Source organism: Macaca mulatta, chromosome 13, assembly GCF_049350105.2.
Source record: "Macaca mulatta isolate MMU2019108-1 chromosome 13, T2T-MMU8v2.0, whole genome shotgun sequence".
Lineage (NCBI taxonomy): Eukaryota > Metazoa > Chordata > Mammalia > Primates > Cercopithecidae > Macaca > Macaca mulatta.
Genome location: NC_133418.1, coordinates 93,992,339 through 94,013,896, shown reverse-complemented (window position 1 = coordinate 94,013,896; position 21,558 = coordinate 93,992,339). Strand labels below are relative to the sequence as shown.

The following is a 21,558-nucleotide window of genomic DNA, read 5'->3' as shown; positions in this document are numbered from 1 at the left end:
CAAAGGCCATAGGCCATAAAGCCCTAGCAGCCAGAGAGACCATCTAGGTAGGGTAGTGTTTTCAACCAAGGAGTGGTGTCAGAATCAGCTGAGATGTCTGGACCCTACCCCACACCTACTGAACCAGGATCTCCACAGGGGAGCCTAGAGCCTCCAAGTTAGACAATTCCCCAGAATGAGGCAGGTGTGTGTGCATCATCAATAGAAACCCCTGATCTGGTCCCACTCTCCCACTTTGACATAACAGGAAATGGGGGGCCAAAGAAGTTACATGTCATTTTAAGATCCCACAGCTAGTTGGTGGCAGCCCAGGATAAGGGCACAGGTCTCCCGTCTCCCTATCTTTGTCCACTCTGCCACAGGTGCTCCCCACCCCCTACCCCTATTCTGTGAAGAGCTCAGCTTAGCCTTGAGCCAACATAAGAAGAAAAGAGCAAGAGATGTCCAGAGACAACTTCTAAGGTTTTATTTGTTTTGAAAACAACCTCCATTCTTCGTCTCTCAATGTAGTCCTGGCCTAGTGACAAAGAAGGCTTTTCCCTCTGGCCTCGAGAGAGTGCTTCCTTTGTAAGAAAAGGAACAACAAACACTTTCCATTAGGTTTCTGTCTCCAGATACCAATCACGAAAAGACTGGCCAGGACTGGAACTTAATGGCCTTGAGAACATGTGGGATTTGTCTCTGAGCCCCATTGGCTTGTGGTATTTTCCTCTGTCCTCCCTGAGACAGTTACTCCTATCCTGGGCGGGGAACTCTGCCTCCACCTCCCAGTCCAGGATGTCCGAGGTGGTTGTGGGCTGCTTGCTGCCCAGTTTCCAGTCTGTTCTGGTCCAGGGAAGCACCACCCCGTGGCCCTTGCTGCTTCTGGCAGGGGTCCTCAAGAGCTCACCATGTCCCAGTGCTGGCTCATGAGTGAAGACTCACATGGGTTGACGACGACTTCCTTGCCGTTCTCGGTGCCATCACCGAACATATCTGTATCGAGGCAGAGGTGGGATGCTATGTGCTCGATGTGGGAACCAGTTCTGGTCCATTGCTGGTAAGACAGAGAGGAGAGTGAATGAATGAGTTCTGGCATTATCAGAAAGGTAGGTACCTCATATGTCTAGGGTCACTCAGAGACTTGATTTCATGGTTTCATAAGCACTAAAACTGTAACTAATTGCTCTGCCAGGTATTATTGTTGGTTTCTTTTTTTAAATTGGATTAAAAAAAGTTAAAAGCAAAATCAATATGTTTACTAGGAAAACTCATTAGGAGGCAGTAACTTTCCAAGCAGTAGCCCAGAAAATATGAAGCGAGTTAGTCACAGGAGCAACCTAAGAAATGGTCTACACTCAGCATCTGCATGACGGCAGGGAAGTGGGGAAGAGCTGGGGTGGTGGGAGCAGCGAGTGTGATGGCAGGAGGGGCTGGGGGCTTCTTCAAAATGTGTCAGCACACGAGGGGCCAGAGCAGAGAGGCGGGTCTCATGCAGCAGGTTCTCACACTTGACCTCGCACGACAAAGGAGGGACTGGACACATCAGGGGAAGCACCCCGGAGCAGGCACTAAGCACATTACTGCCAAGAGACAGTCACAGCTGCCCTGCGTAGTGGACCTCCTCAACCCCATTTCAGAGAGGAGGAAATGGACACCCAGAGAGGTCCAGTAACCTGCCATGGGTCACACAGCCAGTAAACCATAAAACAGGCATTTTAATCTTGTTCTCTCTAACACCAATACCCAGTTGGCAAGAAACTGAATGGAGATATCACTTTGCTGCTAGAGGAACTGGGCATTTCATGTGCCCAGAATGCTAGGAAGTTTGGGGGACACACTGCCAGAGCCCAGGGCCCTGAAGGCAAGGGTCAAGTCTTGCTCATCCTTGTGACCCTGAGATCCTTGTTTGGGATCCCAGGTGGGGAACAGAGCAATGACAGGAAAGTAGAAGATGAATGGGCATGGTGTGGTCAGTGGAAATCAATAGGCTTTCATGGGGCAGGCTGACCAGTGAGGGTGGATGTTGCCATTGCTGCTAGCAACACAGAAGGGGTCCTAGGTAGCACTTTCCCTCCCTCTCCTGACCTCTCTTATCAACTCTTCCTCTTCTAACAATTTCTCTCTTTTCCTGCTCATGATACTAAGCCCTAAACAGGCAGTCACATTACGGAGATGGCCACATCCCAGGGACCTGCTGAGCCCTTACCTGTCTGTCATCTCCATTCTTGCAAAGGACAAGAACCACTGGGGCGCCAGGGAACAAGGTGATGACTGACAGGCACAGCTCCTCCTGGAGGATCTGCTGGGTGTATGTGAAGGCCCACACCTGGGGAGAAAGAGACCAGGAAGGTTTGTTCAGGATCTAGGAAGCCACCACTCAAGGGATACAACCACACCTATGGGCGTGATTAGCACAGGTTGATAAGAAGCACCAAGGGTCCCAGTAGGCAATGATCACCAAGGTTACATTGGAAAATGCTACTCAAGTGCCACAGACTCAGAGGTCATATCTCCATGGAAATCTCCCTCCCATACCCCACGAAGGGGCCTGGGCCTGGGCCATTCAGGCTGCCTCTGGGAGTCCTGAACAATTCTGGCCTTTGGGCAGGAGCCTGAACAACAACCCCAGTTGAGCTGTGTGCTCCACATTTTCTGTCTGGAGAAAACGTCTTGAGAGGGTATGTTCCTAGCACTTGGCATTTCAAGCAGCCACTTAGCAGGTCAACTCCCAACCCCTCCATACCAGATACCTTTAGGCTGTCCCCTGTTCTTTGAAAGGGAGTCTGAGTCAGTGTCTAGAGCACATGAGAGTTACGACAAGAGGCAGATGGAAGGACAAATGGAACAAGTGTTCCAAGGGAATGAATAAAGAAGGGTTGAGGGAATGAAGAATGTTATGAGGATTAAAATTTTTTCAGGAGAGTGCATGTGCCAGAATAATAGATCTTTTGGACCCTGAGCTCTTGCAGGGAGAAAAACTGAGAAATCGGATTGACAAGCAGAGTTCTGTTGGCATCAGGAAGAAGGGCATGCTGTGTCGTTCATTATGAGAAATGATTCCAACATTTTCCCTCCAAAGTGCCAGAGATCACAGAGTAACTGTGGCTTATGAAGCCACAAGCACTTCCCAGTTCTTAAGTCAGTGGGGCAGAAAGTGCTGGTGGAAGCAGTTTTATTCCCAGGTTGTAAATAAGGATAACATTTACCCCTTGCCTCCATCTGGGGGCAAGGAAGATAATTCCTGAATTGGGTCCCCTGGGGAAACTGCAGAGGATCCTTTGAGGGCTGTATCTATTTTCACTACATCCCTGAAACACATTGACCCTGAACCTCTGGACCAGGTTACTCATTGGCTACTTCCCCTTGGCCCAAGAATGAAAAAAGTCCACTTAGCAGGCCAGCCCCCTACTCTAGGACAAGGTGTCTCCCAGGCAGAAGTAGTGGCCATCTGCCTCTTGTTCTGCACCTTCCCTCCTGGTCCCCGGTCCTCTCCTGACCTCCACAGGCTGCTGAAAGACTTTATTGTTTTCTGGGACCTGGGTGGTTCAGAGGAACCACTTCCATAGGCTCAGGACCTTCTGCTGTCCTGAATACGTCCACCTTGAGTCAACCTGACTTGCTGGACAATGACGCCTGGCTCTCTTGATCTGTGACTCACCAGCCTAGCGGGAGAATGGCTCCTGTGTAAGGATTCTTTTATCCCTTTTCAAACTGCTGGTGTTGGGAGAAGACCTAGATCAGAAAGTACTCGCTGGGGAGGGATGCAAATATAGATGAAACAAGACTGTCCATGAGTCTTGTTCTTACAGCAGGGCAACGGGTGTCCATGTCTAGAAGGTGGGCCCCTGGGTGTGGGCCTAGAATATTCCTTGGCTTGTGGGGAGGAGAGAGAAGGGCGTTCTTTATACTATTATATAGTTCTTTATACTATTCGACTTCTGTATCTATAGATACTTGAAATTTTCTATAATAAAGTCATGAGATACATTCCTTGGGACATATCAAGAAGTTCTTCTCTGGCCTTGTGAACATCACATTCTACACATCCCATTTGCCTTTCTCCAAGATAAGCTGAAAGGGGAAGGAAGTCTGTCCACACAGAGGTGGTGCAATGACCAGGCTGCTGCTGCTGCTGCTAATAAGAGCTGACATTTATTGAGTGCTTGTGATGTGCCCAGTATTATCCTGACAACTTTACACAGATTGATTAATTTTCATAAGAATCCTATTAAGTAGGTATTACTATTATCCTCATTTTATAGATGATGAAACCAAGGTTCGGAGAGGCTATCCAACGTCATACTCCAGCCAGTGGCCCCCACACCAACTTTCTCCAGCAGCTCTGCTCTTGCTGATGCTGGAGAGTCAAGGCTGGCTCTGAGCTCTTTGAGACAACTTAAACTGGGGAGAAGACGCCTGCCTCTGAGATTCTTCTTCCAGGTTGTAAACATTAAAACCAAAGATCAGCTCCACCTTGACAGGGGAGAGTGGCAAGAGATTCTTCTTCTTGGCCAGTTTCCAGTGACAACCTTTATGAAAAGATGAACAAAGGTTGTACACCCTTGCCAAGGTCTGGGGTGGGGCAGGCCAGAGAATAGTACCCTCTCTAGTAGAGTAATTGGGCCATGAGTATGAATGGAGGCCCACACTCCTGATTCTACACCAGACCATAGGATACACACAGTGCTGGCTTCTAGCCTGAGTAGCTCCCCTTGTCTTCCCGCATCTTGGCTGCATATCCAAGCTGAGTCTTCCCCTCTAAATGGTCTCCCTTGGACCCGGGGATGTGTACTGAGACACAGTCCACCCTCAGAGACCCACGCAGGGCTTTGAATTAGGCTGGGGCCATTTGAGTGGGGGATTCTGAAGTCCTAAATATCCAGAATGTGATCTAGAAGGTGGGCACCTGGGTGTGGGCCTAGAATATTCCTTGGCCTGTGGGGAGGAGAGAGAAGGGCCAAAAAGTCAAATGCAACAGTTGGACTACCAGGAAGCCATATGCCCTGAGGTCAGTACAACTGACCTCAGATTTAGACTTCTCACCATTCTCTGGAATGAGGCTAAAGAAACAGTCACTGACAGGGGAAGACGAAGTTCATTCCTTCTGACCCATTACCTGACTGTAGAGTCTGTAAGGAACCACAGATTAGTATTTCAAAAATAAATCCTGCCATTATCTTACAGTCACCATCATACAATGACATTGTGTTTTTTGTGTTAAAAGCATTAACTGATTAAATATAAAAGCCTCTTGTGAGAGCTCACTTTGCAGTTCTTTTTTAATATCCTAGGGGTCTCAAAACTGGAAATGCTGGATGGGTGGGCGGGTGGGCAGTTCTTTTGACATCCTCGACCCTTGTTGTCCACAGATGCCTTTCAGGAAGAAATGCATTTGGGCAGCTGGTGCATCTCCAGGCTAAGGCCTGATGAAAACATCTCAAAGACCCCCAAGGAGAATGTGTGAACATGCACAGATAATGAAGCCCTCATGTTAAGTGGACTTTCCATTAGCTGGTATTTCCTGGCATTTCAATAATTTAGCCTCTTCATGTCCCAGAGGAAGGCTGATGTCTGGCCACATCTGAAAGAGGAGAGGAGGGAGGAGAAGCAAGAGACAGGAGCACGCAGGCGGGAAGCAAGGAGAGCATTTTCAGATTTCCATTCTGCAGCCTGTCAGACTTCCCAGAAGGGCCGTGATGAATGGGTTTATTAAGAGAATCCTGCAGTCAGAAACGGACTCCAGGAAGGCAGCAGAGGTTGCTCAGCAGGTCTGGCCTGGATCGCTGAGTGCTGGCCCTCTGCCGGTGGCTTCGTTTGGGGGCCTGGCAAAAGCCTAGCCCATGATGCAGGTCCTGTGGCAGGCCAGGTCTCCCTAACAGCTGAACAGGCAGGCCTCCCCGACCACTGTTTCAGCCCTGAGTGGGTAGGTTAAATGTTAAAGGCTGAAAGGGCCAGTGCCCTTACACAGGCTGGAATGTCACAAAAGCCCACCAAGAGTTTGTCAAGGCTTTTCCTGGGCCTTGAAGCATGACAAGATAATGAAGGAATTCTTCACAGGACCTGTTTAGGATTAAACAAATTTTATTGGGGGTCTGAAGAAACTCCCCAGACCTCCACAAACAAGTTTTATTGGGGTCTGAAGGAACTCCCCAAACCTCCATGATTTAGCAGGAGACAAGTTAATCACCCCTGGCATTGGGACCCATCTAGATTAAGTAAATTTACTGAGGCTCCAGGAGAAGGTCTTCAGGACTCAGGCCTTAGTTATAGATTAAAAGAAGTTAATCACTTATGTCTTTAGATGAATGTAAATTTACACTTAGACATATAGCTTAGAAGGCATATAAGCTCTGAAAAACTTTGTAATTTTGAGTTGGTCTGGCGATAATTTCCAGGTCTTCTCTCTGTACCCGGTTACAGAAATAAACTCTCTTCTTTCCCAGTTCATCTGCATCTCATTATTGGGCCATGAGAATAAGCAGCCCAACTCTCGGTTTGGTCCAGGAACTGTCCCTCCTATCCCAAAGCTGTAGCCATAGAAGGGCAACCCAGAGACTGTCCTGGGGGTTGGTGTGGGTGGCCCTGCCCCCTCTACTGGGATAGGCCAGCTGGGGGCTGAGGAGGAGGGGAGTCACCAGTGAATGAGGAGGGGATCGACTGGGCCAGACAGTCTTAAAACCTGTGCTTGGAGGACATCTCTGGAGACAGCCACTGCTGGTGGGAGCAGGGACGGGACGGGCAGGGGGTCAGAAACCTTCTCTCTCTAGCAGATGCCAGTCTGGCCACAGCACCCAGCCTGGGGCTTGTGGTCTTGCACAGGATGGCAAAGCAGGGATGAAAGATTGTCTTAAGAGGTAACTAAAAGAGGGCTGGGTGCGGTGGCTCTTGCCTGTAATCCCAGCACTTTGGGAGGCTGAGGTGGGTAGATCACGAGGTCAGGAGTTCAAGACCAGCCTGGCTCACATGGTGAAACCCCATCTCTACTAAAGATACAAAAATTAGCCAGGTGTGGTGGCATGTGCCTGTAATCCCAGCTACTCGGGAGGCTGAAGAAGAATTGCTGGAGCCCGGGAGACAGAGGTTGCAGTGAGCTGAGATCATGCCATTGTACTCCAGCCTGGGCAAAAGAGCAAGACTCCTTCTCAAAAAAAAAAAAAAAAAAAAAATGCAGGAGTGAGGACGAGGGGCCTCAGTAGAGGAGCTGGTCTTGGAATGGCCCAGGGCCCCCACCTCTGGTAGGCAAGAAGCAATCAGCCTGGAGCAGCAGCTCTCAACTCTCCCCACTCAGTGGACCTCTGGCAGTGTCTGCAGACATTTTTTGGTTCTATGGCTGGGTGAAGGGTGTTACTAGCTGCCAGCGGGTGGGGTCAGGGATGCTGCTATGCTGGAGGAAGAGATGGAGCCATTCCCAAGGCTGTGTTGAGAAAGCACAGGAAGGAAGGGTGGCATCAGGCAGGGGTGGTGGCATCGGGCAGGGAGGGTGGCATCTGGCAGGGAGGGTGGTATGTGGGCAGGGAGGGTGGCATCGGGCAGGGAGGGTGGCAGCAGACAGGGAGGGTGGTATGTGGGCAGGGAGGGTGGCATAGGGCAGGGAGGGTGGCATCGGGCAGGGAGGGTGGCATTGGGCAGGGAGGATGGTATCAGGCAGGGAAGGTGGCATTGGGTAGGGAGGGTGGCATTGGGCAGGGAGGGTGGTGTGTGGGCAGGGAGGGTGGCATTGGGCAGGGAGGGTGGTATTGGGCAGGAAGGGTGGTATGCGGGCAGCCTGTCCCGCCAGCAGACTCAGGTTCACACACCTCAAGGCACCAGTGCCAGTCCAGGTTAGGAGGAGACTTTATCTTCACCTGCCCACCCAGGGTACCCAACTTGCATGCTCCACAACCAGTAGCCCACACACTGGGAGACAGGTAAAATGACGAGCTAAAAATATGTTTTATGTTTTTCCCCTTTTTTAAAATTGGGATGGAAACTAGATTCGTGCACCTATATTCTTTCTACCTTTCACAAATATTTTTCTGGAGTCCAATAAAGTTAAGAGGAAACTTGTTAACCTGGAGACTTCTCGGGCTTCACATGTTTACAAACGGATGATGTATTTCTCTCGCATTTCACCTAAGGCATCAGTTTTCCGACATCTTCAATACACACTCAGATTAAACATTTTGCTCTCAAGGTTGACAAGCCAGCCAAGAGAGGGAGGGAAGGCAGGGTGAGGAATGGATAGGGCTGGGGGTGGAGCAGCATCGGGAGCCAGTGTCAGAACCAGAGGACAAAACAGTCTCCTTTCAACAATAAGGATGCCCCAGAGCCTGGGGCTCACCGGCCTGCAGAGAGTGTGGGCAGCTAAAGCTGAACTCAGCCCTTGGTTCCCATTCTCTGGTGCTTTTACTCCACAACTGAGGACCCTAGAGTCTCCAGGCCAAAAGGACCAAGTCTTATTAAAAAAACCTATGTAGATTTCATCCCTGGGTTCATACATGGTCCTGTATCCCCAGCCAGTTACTTTACCTGGGACTTCGCTTCTTCACCTTTGACCTTGTCCTCTGAGGGTAGACTATATTCCTAGTACACACCCCTAGGCCCAAGGGGGACCATTTAGTGGGGAGTGACCCAGCTTGGATATGTAGCCAGGGTGTGAAGAAATGGGGGCAGGCAAGACAGGAAGCCAGCGCGGTGTGTGTCCCACATTCTGGTGTGGAATCGGGAGTAGGAGCCTCCATTCATGCTCTTCCCAGTGCCCACAACATCAGGGAGGGGACTACTCTCTGGCATGGTCCTCCAGCCTAGACCCTGACATGGGGGTACAACCTTCGTTCATCTTTTCATAAAGGTTGTCATTGGAAACTGGCCAAGAAGAAGAATCTCTTGCCACTCTCCCCTGTCAAGGTGGAGCTGATTTATGGTTTTAATGTTTACGACCTAGAAGAGGAATTTCAGGGGCAGCTGTCTTCTCCCCTGATTAAAACTGTCTAAAAGAGCTCAGAGCCAGCCCTGACTCTCCAGCATCAGCAAGAGCAGAGCTATGACATGTGGCCAGATTCTCCAAATCCATCTTCACCCTTATTGGTAGGATATGACTTTGGGTAACCTCTCCAAACCGTGGTTTCATCATTTTGACCTCGGCCCCTATCTGTACGATGGGATAATAGCAACATCTACTTAATAGGCTTTTATGTCACTTCCCTGATATGGCCTCTCAGAGACAAAAGAAGTGGGAGCAGAGAAGACCGAACAAACCATGTTTAGGGGTTTGAGGGGCAGATGTGACTCCCTCTGGACAGGCCAGCAGGCAGGACAAGTAGGAGGACAGAGGTGGGAAGAGGTGATGGGGGCAAAGCAGCTGTAAGAGGAGAGAATGCAACAAAGCCCAGTGTTAGCAGAAGGGGTTGGGAAGCAGGAAGACAGGAATAGTAGTTTATATGGGAAGGAGGAGTGGACACTGAAAAGAAGAGAAAGGCCATATAAGTCAGTGTATACTACACACACATACACACAGGTACACATACTCAGGGAGATTATCTTAGCTGGCCTGGTCATGTGGATTTCTATCCGTCCCATGTGGGTTTAACACCTCCAGATTACTTGGAAATGTATCTGAGTCATGCTGTGAGCCCTGGAGGGCAGGGGCTGTGTCTCACCCAGCATCAGGCCACCTTGCATCTCAGCAGGAGTGGTCCCTGGACCGTGGTACACTCTGTGAAGTGGACTGAGCATTGTCCTGTCGTGGAGTATTCCCCTAGCACCCCACATTCACACTGTGGTGACACCAACCCAGTTGTTCTCGCCAAGGCAGAGAGGAGGGGCAGCTCAATACCATCTTCCAGAGAAGATGCTTTGCTCACGCGTAGGCCATGCCCAGGATGAGTGTGAGTTGCCCAAAGATGACTGTTGTCCCTACCCTTTTTCACATGACAGGAGGGTCATCTGGGATGGGCACTATTACCCTCTGGTCAAATAATGGCCTGACAACTCTTCTTGGGGCCAGGGCATTGCAGGGCCCCTCTCTGAGGCCCATAGAGACCCGGCTCCTCTCCTCCCACTTCCTTATGCAGCCAAAGGCGTCATGTACCAGAAAAGCCCCTTATTCTGCTGGAAACAGACCAAGCACACTCCTGCCCCAGGGAAAGGAGGAAGACAACACTCTGGCTGCTGCCTACCAGCCCTGCCCACACACAGATTCAGAAGAGAGGGATGTGTGTCACCTACTCACAACGTTTTGCAAAATGCCACTTGGGCAAATTATGTCATTCTCAGCCAAGCAGTCACGCCTAAAGCAAAATCAACACCTCAGTTTCCTTCCCCTTTTCCTGTCTGACTCAAGCAGCTCCCTCCCCTGCCCTACTGAAGCAGAGATATGGGTCCTGGAAAAGCCACCGCAAGTTGGAGCTGGGTTGAGATGCCTCAAGTACCAAGGCCAAGAGTCTGGCTTTTGTGGTAGACACTAGGAGCCATCGATGTCTGTGCTGAGACTGAAAACAATGGATTAGTGACCACATGCAACGTCAGGGTGGGGGCAGGGCTGCAGCCAGGGCAGGAGAAGCAAGTGGAGGCTGTTGCCATAATCTAACCCAGTGGCTCCCAACTGGGGTGGTTTTTCCCTCAGGGGGCATTGGGTCATGTCTGAGACACTTTTGATGGCCGTGACTTGTGTTGACTTGTGTTGGGGGAGGTGCTGCTGGCAAGAGTGGGCAGAGGCTAGGGATGCTGCTAGACCACCCACAACACACAGGGCAGCCCCTACAACAAAGAAATGTCCAGCTCAAATGTCAAGAGTGCTGAGATTGAGGAATGCTGATCTAGCATAAAGAAGTGAACATGGGATCTAAGAGCAGCCCTTCTGAGAAACGAGACAATGAAGGGTGCAGGAGAAAGAAGAGTTGCAGGAGCTGGACCAGGCTGGAAGTGGGGGTCCTGGGAGAAGGGGGTCACGTGGAGAGAGCTAGTGGGACGAAGGAGGCAGCCAGGGTGCCTGACAGGTGCTCATGGCCATCTGTTGACTTGAGTCACAAGTGAGTTCAGTGTGGCCATGGACTCACTCAATCAGCCAGTGTTGAGAGAGAGTCCAGGTGGGAGATCTACACCTGCAGATCTGCAATTCCCAACCCTCTCCTGAGATCTCATAGCATCCTGTTCCCCAGAACAAAACATAACCTCTTCAGCATGGGAAGAGAGACCAGGATTTGGCTCCTGCTTACTCTCCAGCCACACCGTCTGCTGCTCCCTCCCCTCACATCCCATTCTCCAACCCTACTCTCCCACAGCCCTGCAAAGGCAGCATCCTCGCCAGCGTCCTTGCTCAGCTCCAGGTCTTTCCTGGGCCACCCTTTCTTCCCTTCCCAACCTGGCCTATTTCTACTCATCTCTGAGAATACAACTCATTTCCAAGTCCGGTTGGAAACCTTCGCTGAGCCTCACACCTAACTTGGATGCCATCTCTTGCAACTTCTATGGTACCCCGGACAAAACTCCATCCAGGACAGAGATTACATCACAATGGCTACTTTCTAGCTTATTTTTACTTTAGGCCCTTTGAGGGGTCCTTCAGGCCTGCAACCTAGTCTTTCATCTCTGCATCTTCATAGTTAACAGGCAAGTAGCTGTTGAATAAATAAATGAATTCATGGATAGATAAAGATATGGAATTTGTGAATCAACAAACAGGAAACTGTCAAAGCTGGAAGCATGAAAAAAGTCTCCAAGAAATGGTTTGTAGAGAAATGAACAGTGAGCTGAGAATCTTGGGGAATACCCGCCAGAAGGGTATGAGAGTGGGGGTGAGGAGTTAGCAAGGAAAACAGATGAAAGGAACAGGAATGTAGGAGAAGGGGGATCGCACTGAGCCACAGAGCCAGGTGAGAAGCCATAGACAAATGCGCTTTTTTTTTTTTTTTTTTGAGGAGTTTCACTATTGTTGCCTGGGCTGGAGTGCAATGGTGTGATCTTAGCTCACTGCAACCTCTGCCTCCAGGGTTCAAGCGATTCTACTGCCTCAGCCCCACAAGTAGCTGGGATTACAGGCGCGTGCCACCCTGCCCGGCTAATTTTTTGTATTTTTAGTAGAAACGGGGTTTTGCCATGTTGGCCAGGCTGGTTGTGAACTCCTGGCTTTAGGTGATCCACCTGCCTTGACCTCCCAAAGTGCCGGGATTACAGGTGTGTGCCACTGTGCTTTAATGCAGTCAACAGGCCGAGTGCTACAAGACAGGCTGTGAATTTGTCCGTGACCTTTAAAATAACAGTTCTAGCCTCAGATGGGAGAAGACTGTCCGGAAAAACATGGCAGGGAGGGGAAGGTACTCTGTCGATGAATCAAGTAAAGCACAGGAAACCTTTCAGAGAAGGGACCACAAATGGTCCTGCAGACTTAGGGGAGGCAGGAGATGCAGAGGTGAAGCTGGGGATGAAGAAGGATGCTGCCCAGAGACAGGGTGGTGGACAGTGATGGTTTTATGAAATCTGATGTGATTACCTGCCAGTCAGAGCTAAATCAGCTGGGAGACTCACAGAGCAGGCATTCCGTCCTGTCCCAGGAGGCAGTGTCACCCAGCAGCAGCCTTCTCCCCCTTTGCATTTCACACCTGCGAACTAGCTGTGCCATTGGCCTTGCCTGACCCTGCCCACGGTTGCTGCCAGCAGGTAGGACACCAACTACAACAAACTCATTAAGCTCCTGCTAACTTAATGGGCAATTTCCTGCAGGCAGGATGCTGCCTGTTAAGCTGTCTTTCAGAGGAACTCTATGCACTTGGAAAGCAAGCAGTGTAAGCACAGTGGCAGAGTCGGGGGACGACACCTCTCATGCTCCACTACTGATCTCTGGGAATAAATGGGCATCTGATGTCATGTAAGAGCAGGTGATGGAGGCAGAGTCATCTGGCCGCCTCCCTCTACTGTGACACACGGTCCCGTATGCCCAGCCAGTTACTTTACCTGGGACTTTGCATCTTCGCCTTTGACCTTGGCACAGGGGCTCAACTTTAGGTTTGGGGTTTCTTGGTTGTTCTGCCTTTGAGATTCCAGGCACTTCTGTCTCTGTCGGATATTGCCCTTCTGGATGGAGGACTCCTTGGGGATGCTGGAGGAGAGTCACAGGGAGAGGAGAGTCCACTGCTCATTGGATTAGCAAGACTACCAGCTGGAGAGGGTGGGCAGCGTTCTGAGAATGGCAGGGCTGGGTTGTTACAAAAGATCTGCACAGCTCGGAGAAGGGCAGGGCGCCACTAAGAATGAGGCGGCAAGGAAAGATCCAGGCGCCACAGATGGGGATGAGTGCCTGCAATGGAGCTAGTGTCAGTGAGTCCATAAGCCAGGGCTCAAACGCAAGCAGGTGAGAAATACTGCCACTGGCTAACAGCAACCCCTCATGCTACTGATTCAGTATAAGGTCCCTTCTGGTTTTAGGGGTGAAGGGAGCCAACTGGTCTTCTTAGACCTCCGATATACATAAAAGCCCTCATCTAGTTGGTCACTGTCTGCCTCTTCTCCAGACCAAGCCAGCTGAGGGCCTCTCCTTTCAGCCAGCCAAAGCTCCACAGGTAGGACGGATACCTGAGTTCAGGGTAGACATTCTCCAGGTACCACTTGAAGCTCTGGCAGCGCAGATTCTTCCTCAGGTCCAATCTGCTCTCAACACTGGGGGCAACGGGGTTGTGGACACACACAAAGACAAAACACAGCTGTCAGAGGCAGGCGCCAGCAACGCCAGTCCAGACTGAGAGCACAAAGCGCAACTCATAGCCATGCTCTGTGCTCACATCTCTCTGGAGGGTGCTGGGGAAATTAAGCAAGAACAGATTTCTATAACTGCAGACAGAGCTATGGAAACACTTAGCAATATCTCACAATGGTGCAGTAATGACAGCGAGGACTGGTGCTTTTACTTGAAGATGGAATTTGGGGGTGTTTTTCCTTTTCATTCGAAACAAAGCTGCAAGAACATTCAGTGTGTTGTCAATAATTCACCGCTGGGGCTCTGGGCCTGCTTAGTCACAATTTCTGTTTGGATTCTGCAGCCGAAACACTACTCCCTGCTGCCCCAGCCTCAAAAAACCCTTTTATTTCACCGTTTCTGGGGCCTGGTCATGTGTTTGTTCATCAGATATTCATTGAGCACCTACTGTGTGTCAGGCATTATACCCAATGTGGGATACTATGGAAAGCTTTTGAACAATAGGCAAAGATAACGAAATAACCCATCACAGCCCAGGTGACATAGGATGAGCAGGAGGGATCTATGGGAACAACTCAGAGGGGGTCCCTTGCTTGTCGGGTCCATGGTGGTCAAGGTAGTAATGGTGATGCTGGTATCTGGAAGGAAAAGGGGACATTATCTAGACAAACCAGAGGTAGGGGCCCCTGCTAGAGGCAGTGGGGAGAGTAAGATGAGCACATGTGAAGACACGAAAGAAGCTCTGCGGGCAGGAAGAGTGCTGCAGGGTCTTAAAATAGATGTGTATGTGAATGTAGGGGTGGTGATTTGGAAGAGCAGAAATGGGTGAGTTGAAAGCAAAGACAGACCATAAAGGGTCCTGTGAGGCACTGCCAAGGAGTTTGGACTTGTTTAAAGGGCACTGGGATGAAACTGATGGGTTCTAAGCAGGGCAAGAGGTGGTTTGTACTTTGACAGCATCTCAGTGCTGGTCCATAAATAGGTCTGATGGGAAAAGCTGGGACCAGGGAGGGTAGTGAGGAGGCAGCTGTGGAAACTCAGGTGCTGATCATGCTTTCAAATAGGGAAGTGGGGGGTGGGAATGAAGAACGACAGGCTGAGTGCCTCCACACCTCTCAGCACCCACCTAAGTTACATCCATGTCTTGTTCTTCCTGGGAAGACACATAGAGCTGGCCTTGCTTCCTGTCCAGCTCACTTCCTTCCACTCCCCACCTCAATATTGCACTAGAACTTCTTCTCATAGAGCACCAACCACAGCTCATCACCAGACTCTAAGCTCCATCGGGATGGGAAGGATGTCAGGTTTCTAAAATGCTGAATATTGGGTGTTTAGCAAGGGCCTGCGTGCTCACTGCATGATGGTGCAGTGTTACCAAGACTTGGTGATCATTTGGATGGGAAAGAGAAGGAGAGGGATTCAAGGTTGACACCTAGATTTCTGACTTGGGCAACAGGTGCAAGGAAAACTCTTCACGGGGATGGGAAATATTGGATGAGGAGTAAGTTTAGGAGCAAACGTCATGAGTTCAGTTTAGGACTTGTTGAGTTGGAGGCGCCAGGGAGATATCCTGGTGGAGGTGTCCAGTGGATAATTGGATAGAAGGGATTGGAGCTCAAAGGATAGGTTTGGCTGACAAATAGAGATGCAAATATCAGCAGCATAGACATAGTGCTTCATGCCAGGGAGAATATGTAGTCAGAAGAGGCTTTCTAACGGACCTTCCGGCAAGACCACCAAGAGGAAACAGCCTGCAAATGGGACCAAGCAAGCAGTGCCTAGCAGCAGAAGAAACGCCATGCCTGCAGAGTTCTGGAAGCCTAGGGACCGAGGGACACCAGAGGGGCCAGGGGAGGGAGAAGATTCATGCTGATGGGGCAGCGTAAGAGGACAGTACAGGGTGCAAGGAAGTCACGAGGGAGCCAGGTGGGAGCAGTCTCAGGGCTTGCGGGCCAGGAGCGAGGAGGGGAGTGGAGAGAGGAAAGCAGACCACTGCTTCACGAAGCTGGGCACTGGAGGAGTGGAAAAGACAGAGTGTGGATGACGAGCAATGTTGGACTGAAGGAGGGTTTTTGTAGTTTGCTTTCTTTCCTTCCCCTCCTATTTTTTTTTAAGATGTAAGACATTTAAGAAGTTTAAATGGTGACGGGCATAATACAGCAGAGGAGAGACCAGGGATCAGGGAGAGAGTGGAGGCACCCAGAGGGCAAAGCCCCCTAGGAGCATTGTTCCCAAACTTGTCCCCATGTTAGAATCACCTGGTGTGGGGTCTTTAGAAAAATTCTACATCCCAGGCCACACCCCAGAGCAAGTAAACCAACTCTCTGGAGGAGGGGCACAGACTGCAGTCAGTTTGAAACTCCCCAGGGGACTCCCATATGCAGACTAGTTTGGGAACCTCCTTGGTAGAACCTTGCTTCTCGAATTGTGGCACTCAGGCCGGGAGCATTGCATCACCCGCAGCTTACTAGAAATACAGACCTCCAAAATCAGAATTTTCATTTTAACAAGATCCCCAGGAAATCTGCTTGCCCATTAATGTTTGAGAGGCCCTGCGCCAGGAGGCAAGAGGAGATGAATCCAGGCAGTGGGAACTCGATAAATGTTGATTTATGAATGAATGCAGCGATGAATGGTGCATCCGGAGTACAGGTGGAGGGATGGAGACCACAGCAGGAAGCACAGCCTGTCCTTTGAGACAAGAGACAGAGAAGGATGCTGCAGATGCAGTGAAGTTAATGGGTTGGTTTGTTTTGGGAAGTTGATGTCATCTATTTCATCTGTAAAACAGAAGGTGTCATCTGCTGCCAGCCAAAGAGGGGGGTGGACTAGGGGCTGGGAAGAGTGGAGATTTAATGAAGATCGAGGGAGAACGCTAGCTAGGAGAGGCAGCAGGGCCAGTGGGCAGACTGCAGGCCTTGCTGAGACTGACGACCATGGTGTATTATTAGTAGCACCAGCTGGCATTCCCAGTTCTGTTCAGCAGCCTGTGTGCACTGGAGGACAGGGTGCAAAGTCAGATTCATCCAAGGTTGAACCTGGAAGAACTGTGGGGATGGTGTTGCTGGATGGACAATAGCACAGAAGGTCTGACGACAAGACCTTTTAGTTCAGTTTTTAAAAGAGTAGAATCCAAGCTAGAGAGGGAAGGCAGTGAGGGGGATGTGGCTGATATGGCCAACAGATTGGAAGTTCTGATGAGGACTGAAAATGAATGCCTTGGAGGTTTGGAGTGAGAGAACCTGAGGGGCGGCATGGATTTATGGTTTCAGAGGTGCAAACCATTTTGGTGGGTTCTGATTTAATCCTCCCACTCAGTGATGGGTTCAACCTATGAAGTTTAGGCTGCAAAAAAACCCATCTGCTCAACAGCCTTTGTATGATGAGTGGGTGATGTTAGCATGACAAAAAGCCATTGGTTGCCCCCAAAGAAACATAAATGATGCATTAGTGAAGGTGCTATTTTTCTCTACTCTAATCAGCCCCGGGCTGGGGAATGCAAGGTCATTCCAAGTTTTGAAATCAGACAGGTGTGCTTAGAGCCACCATCCCCCTCTGCCATGGTGTCATCTGGGGCAAGAAGCTTAACCTGTAGAAGCCTCAGTCTCCTCATCTGTAAACCAGAAGTCATTATGCCCATTCCTCAGAGTTGGGAGGATTAATGAGATGCCTTATGTAATGGTATCTAGCTTTTATTTATTTTTAATTAATTAATTTATTTTTTTGAGATGGGGTCTCACTTTGTCGCCCAGGCTGGGGTGCAGTGGCATGATCTCAGCTCACCGCAACCTCCGTCTCCCAGGTTCAAGCGATTCTCCTGCCTCAGCCTCCCAAATAGTTGGGACTACAAATACCCACCACCACGTCTGGCTAATTTTTGTATTTTTAGTAGAGATGGGGTTTCACCATATTGGCCAGGCTCGTCTCGAACTCCTGACCTTGTGGTTCACCCACCTCAGCCTCCCAAAGTGCTGGGATTACAGGCGTGAGCCATCGCACCCAGCCTGGTATCTAGCTTTTAATAAACATTCCTTTCTCTGTCCTCTCCTCCCGTGAAACTTGAGCACTGCTGTAGAGGACATCTGTACACACGCTGTTCCTCCAAAGAAGGAGAGAACTTAGGCTTGGATGATGTAGAACTTGGAGGGAGGAAGTCCCACCTAGAGGGACTAAGGCTGTCTAGTCCTGCCTCCTTCCTCTCTGCAAAAAGCAGGAAATATTGGTCCATTGCACAAGGCACAGCTCAGCTCCCCTAGAGCTGGCAGTCCAGGTTGCCAGGAGTCATTCCACAAGAGCTGCCTAAAGCCCTGCACATCCAGAGCTGGGCAGAAGCTCTGAGGAACAGGAACGAAGCCACAGCCTTGGGCCCTGCGGGAGCACAGGGCAGCTAAGCTGACTGGCCTATCAGCACCCATTTACATCAGTCCTATGAGCTGGGCTCTTTTGCACTCTCTGCCCTCCTCAACCTTAAGGAACACTTACTTCCCGAAGGGCCTCTCCAGGGCGAATGGCCGGGCAGCGTAATAGTATTGCTTGTATTCATCCATCCACACTTCAGCTGTCCGCTTGGTGTTCCTGGGAAGACAAGGAGTGACAAGGAGTGTCAGTAAGGGGCTGTCCGAGAGGCCCTGTGAGTGTCAGTTAAAATACACATGTGTGGGCTGAGGTGGCAGCACCACCTAGGTTCCACCATGGTCAACCCACTATCATTCCTGTTCCCAGGGCACTGAGCCTAGCCAAGCCCCACCCAATCTCCAAAGGGGTCTTTACCCCAAGACACAAGATTTTAGTACAGGTTGAGTATCCTTTACAAGAAATGCTTGGAACCAGAAGTGTTTTGGATTCGGGTGTTTTTGTTTTGTTTTGTTTTGCTTTTGGAATATTTGCATACACATAATGAGATATCTTGGGGACGGGATTCACATCTAATCTAAACATGAAATTAATTCATGTTTCACATACACCTTATACACATAGCCTGAAGGTAATTATATTTTTCCCTTGGGGATGCTGAATAAACTGTGGGTTGTCTGTCTGCATTTTGACTGCCACCCCTCACATGAGGTCAGGTGTGGAATTTTCCACCTGCCGCATCATGTGGGTGCTCAGAAAGTTTCAGATCTTTGAGCATTTTGGATTTTAGATTTTTGGATTAGGGATGCCCACCTTTAATAACAACAAACCTTTCCCCCAAAAGATACAGACCAGGGAAATCATGCCAGAAACTGAACTTCTGTGGCTCTCAAAGAAATAGGGAGAAAAGGCTCAGGAACCCGACACATCCCTTCACTGCCAGTAACCAAGAGTACAAAGGCAAGGCCTGCGTGGGCATCTAGCCTCTGGCTGTCCTCGGGTTCTTGTCCTGGATTCTGTCCTTTACCATAGTGGAAGTGCTCAGGTCCCAGCTCTCCAAGGGGAAAGTCGGCACATACAGGTCTTCCTGCAGGCCGTGCAGTTAGCCTGCTGCAGGTGTAAATAACTAAGTAATCAGGCTTCTCTTTCCAGACTTTTTGCTAGCACTCTAGTTTTTAAAATCAGGTTATCTGCCCTGACTCTGACCCCACAAATCACAGAAAAGGAGACAGACGGAGAGACAGACACTAAGGATGACATCCCTCAGCCATCAGGGGCACTAGAAAGAGCCCCAGAAAAGAGAGAAAAGATGTCAGAAAACAGTCAGGTGGCTGGTGGCCTGGGCAGCAGTGGTATCTGCTGAGGTCAAGTAAGGGAACTTGGGGCCTAACTGAAAAAGGGGTGCTCTTTCAGATGCTAACTCTAGCACACAAGCATTCAAAAGAAGAGGGTGGCAAGCCCTTCTAAGCTGGGACCTGCAATGACAGTTTATGCACACACAGCCTTGTCCATGGGGCACCAGAGGCAGTTAACAGCACCTCCCTGGCCCCTTCCACTGCCGAGCCATCAGCACATTGGAAGCTGCTTTTCAGACATCCGTGCCACAATCCTGTAGAAACTGAATGACCTACCAGTGGCATGCAGGATGTCCATTGGCCAGGACCCAGTCTCAAAGACAATGACTGTCTGGAGCCCCAGGCTCTGCCCCTCATTCCCAGGCCGGCCCCCCTCCAGGCGGCCACATGGCTCCTGCACAGCCACCACCTCCCTGTGCCAGACGTCCCCAGCTCACCTTTCCTTTTTAAAACCTGAGAGCTGAGGCAACCCTGCCTTTGTTCCCCACTGCTTCCTGGCCTGCTGATTTTCTCATTGCCCTACCCTTGCCCTTCACGTTTTTGCAAAAGGTGTGGCCAATTTTCCCATTGCTCAAACCCATGTCTCCTCCAGGACAGCTGTGTTGGGGTGGCTGTGTCAGGACGTGATGACACAGCTCCCCCTACCCCAATGGATCAAATGACAGAAAAAAAGGAAGAGGGGACCAAGTGGAGGAGTGAAGCTATCAGATGACAAGAGACAGAGGGTGGGGAAAAGAGAGAGAATCAAGAGGAAAAGAGGCAAAGATGGAACAAATTATTCTGAAAGGAGAAGAGAAAGATCGAAAGAGGAGAAATCGAGGAAAAAAGAGTGGATGAAGGGAGGAAGCAGGGAACAGCCAAGTGGGCACCCTTGGGTCTCTGAGTCCCGGTAAGAACCACCCCCCAGACAGGAGAAGAGAGCGCAACAGCAGACAGGAGCCCAGGGTCTCAGGCCCTGCCCCAGCCTGGACCCTTTGACTGTGCTGGCCAGGCCCTGGAGCAGGCACTTAAGCTACATCCCTTGGGCCTTCCCATTCCCCTGCATCTGCCCAAAGACCTCTCCCCTAGTGACCCAGCCTGAAGGTGGGGCAGCGGCTCTTCTAGAACTCCAAGGTAAAAAGGGCTTCCTTCTTCCATCCCACAAAACCCCAAATATCTGGAGCCCATGCCCTGTAGAAGGGCACTGATGGGTGACTTGAAGCCCACGAGGCCTCATGTGGGGCCTTCCAAAGCCTCAGAAGTATTAGGGAAGTCTCCGGCCCTAATGCTGGATATGACAGGCCTGCCCTCCCTACCCAAGCAGAGTCTGGGTAGTACGAGGTGCAGCCCCGGCCAGTCCAAATCACACAGGCAGCCTAACAGAGCACCAGGGACGGCTGCAACCCTTACCAGCAGCCGCCCAGCCATGGCTGCCTGTGCTGCTGCCCACCCGCACTGAGCCCCTGGGCACTTACTTTATATACGTGTTGGCATTTCCATCAGGGAAAACGTACGGGTGCTTCTTCCGGAAGACGTGCCCCACTCGGCTGCAGGGGACGATCTCTAGGCTGCCCCCGCACATCCACACTCGGAAGGAGATTTCTGCAAGACAGTCACGCCCCTCCTATGACCTCTTATTACTGCTGCTCCAGCTTTGAGGCCCCAGGTCTAATGAAACGGTGAGGGCCCCACAGAGGCCAAAGAACAGACTCTGCAGCCAGTCTGTAGGCTCCACTGGCTGAGAGACCTCAGTTTCTCCATCCATAAATGGGAATAGTCCTACCACTTCGGAGGGTGGTATAAGTGAGCAGGGAAACAGTACCAACCAGCACGCTGGCCTCTGGAGCATATTCAGGGGCCAGCATGGCGGGGCAGGGGCTCTGCTGCAATGTCTTAGCCTGGAAAGGAGGAGCCTTGGGGCACCAAGAGAATTGCCTTCTAACTTGCAAAAGAATTCACTGTGGAAGTCTGGTTAGATGCACTCCCTGTGATCCCAGAGGGTTAGAGTCAGGACCAAAGAGAAAGAAATTTCAGTCGAGAATACAGGAGAATTTTCTAACAATCAAGGACCAGGTGACCATTGTGAGAAGACTCGGGACAGGCTAGAAAACCATGGCAAGGATGCAACAGAGGGGACTGAGTCCCCAGAAGGCCTCAGGGCAAGGTGTCCACAAAAGTTCCTTCCACAGTGAATGCAATTCTACCACTGGGGAAGAGCCA

The 21,558-nt window shown here is 50.5% G+C and overlaps 1 protein-coding gene across 2 annotated transcripts in view; it reads right to left on the bottom strand.

Annotated features, from left to right (window-relative positions):
- Nucleotides 1–443: 443 nt before the first annotated feature.
- GALNT14 (polypeptide N-acetylgalactosaminyltransferase 14) overlaps nt 444–21,558 on the bottom strand; it is a 224,818-nt gene continuing 203,703 nt past the window's right edge. The window contains exons 10-15 of one of the 2 annotated variants that reach the window (XM_001105195.4): nt 20,814–20,940; nt 18,134–18,226; nt 13,531–13,614; nt 12,913–13,057; nt 2,189–2,308; nt 444–1,036 (exon numbers count right to left, since the gene is read on the bottom strand). In XM_001105195.4, coding sequence (XP_001105195.1) covers nt 878–1,036; nt 2,189–2,308; nt 12,913–13,057; nt 13,531–13,614; nt 18,134–18,226; nt 20,814–20,940 — 728 coding nt within the window. In that variant the 3' untranslated portion in view covers nt 444–877. The remainder of the gene's footprint in view (nt 1,037–2,188; nt 2,309–12,912; nt 13,058–13,530; nt 13,615–18,133; nt 18,227–20,813; nt 20,941–21,558) is intronic. The other variant, XM_028831803.2, reaches the window with a different exon arrangement.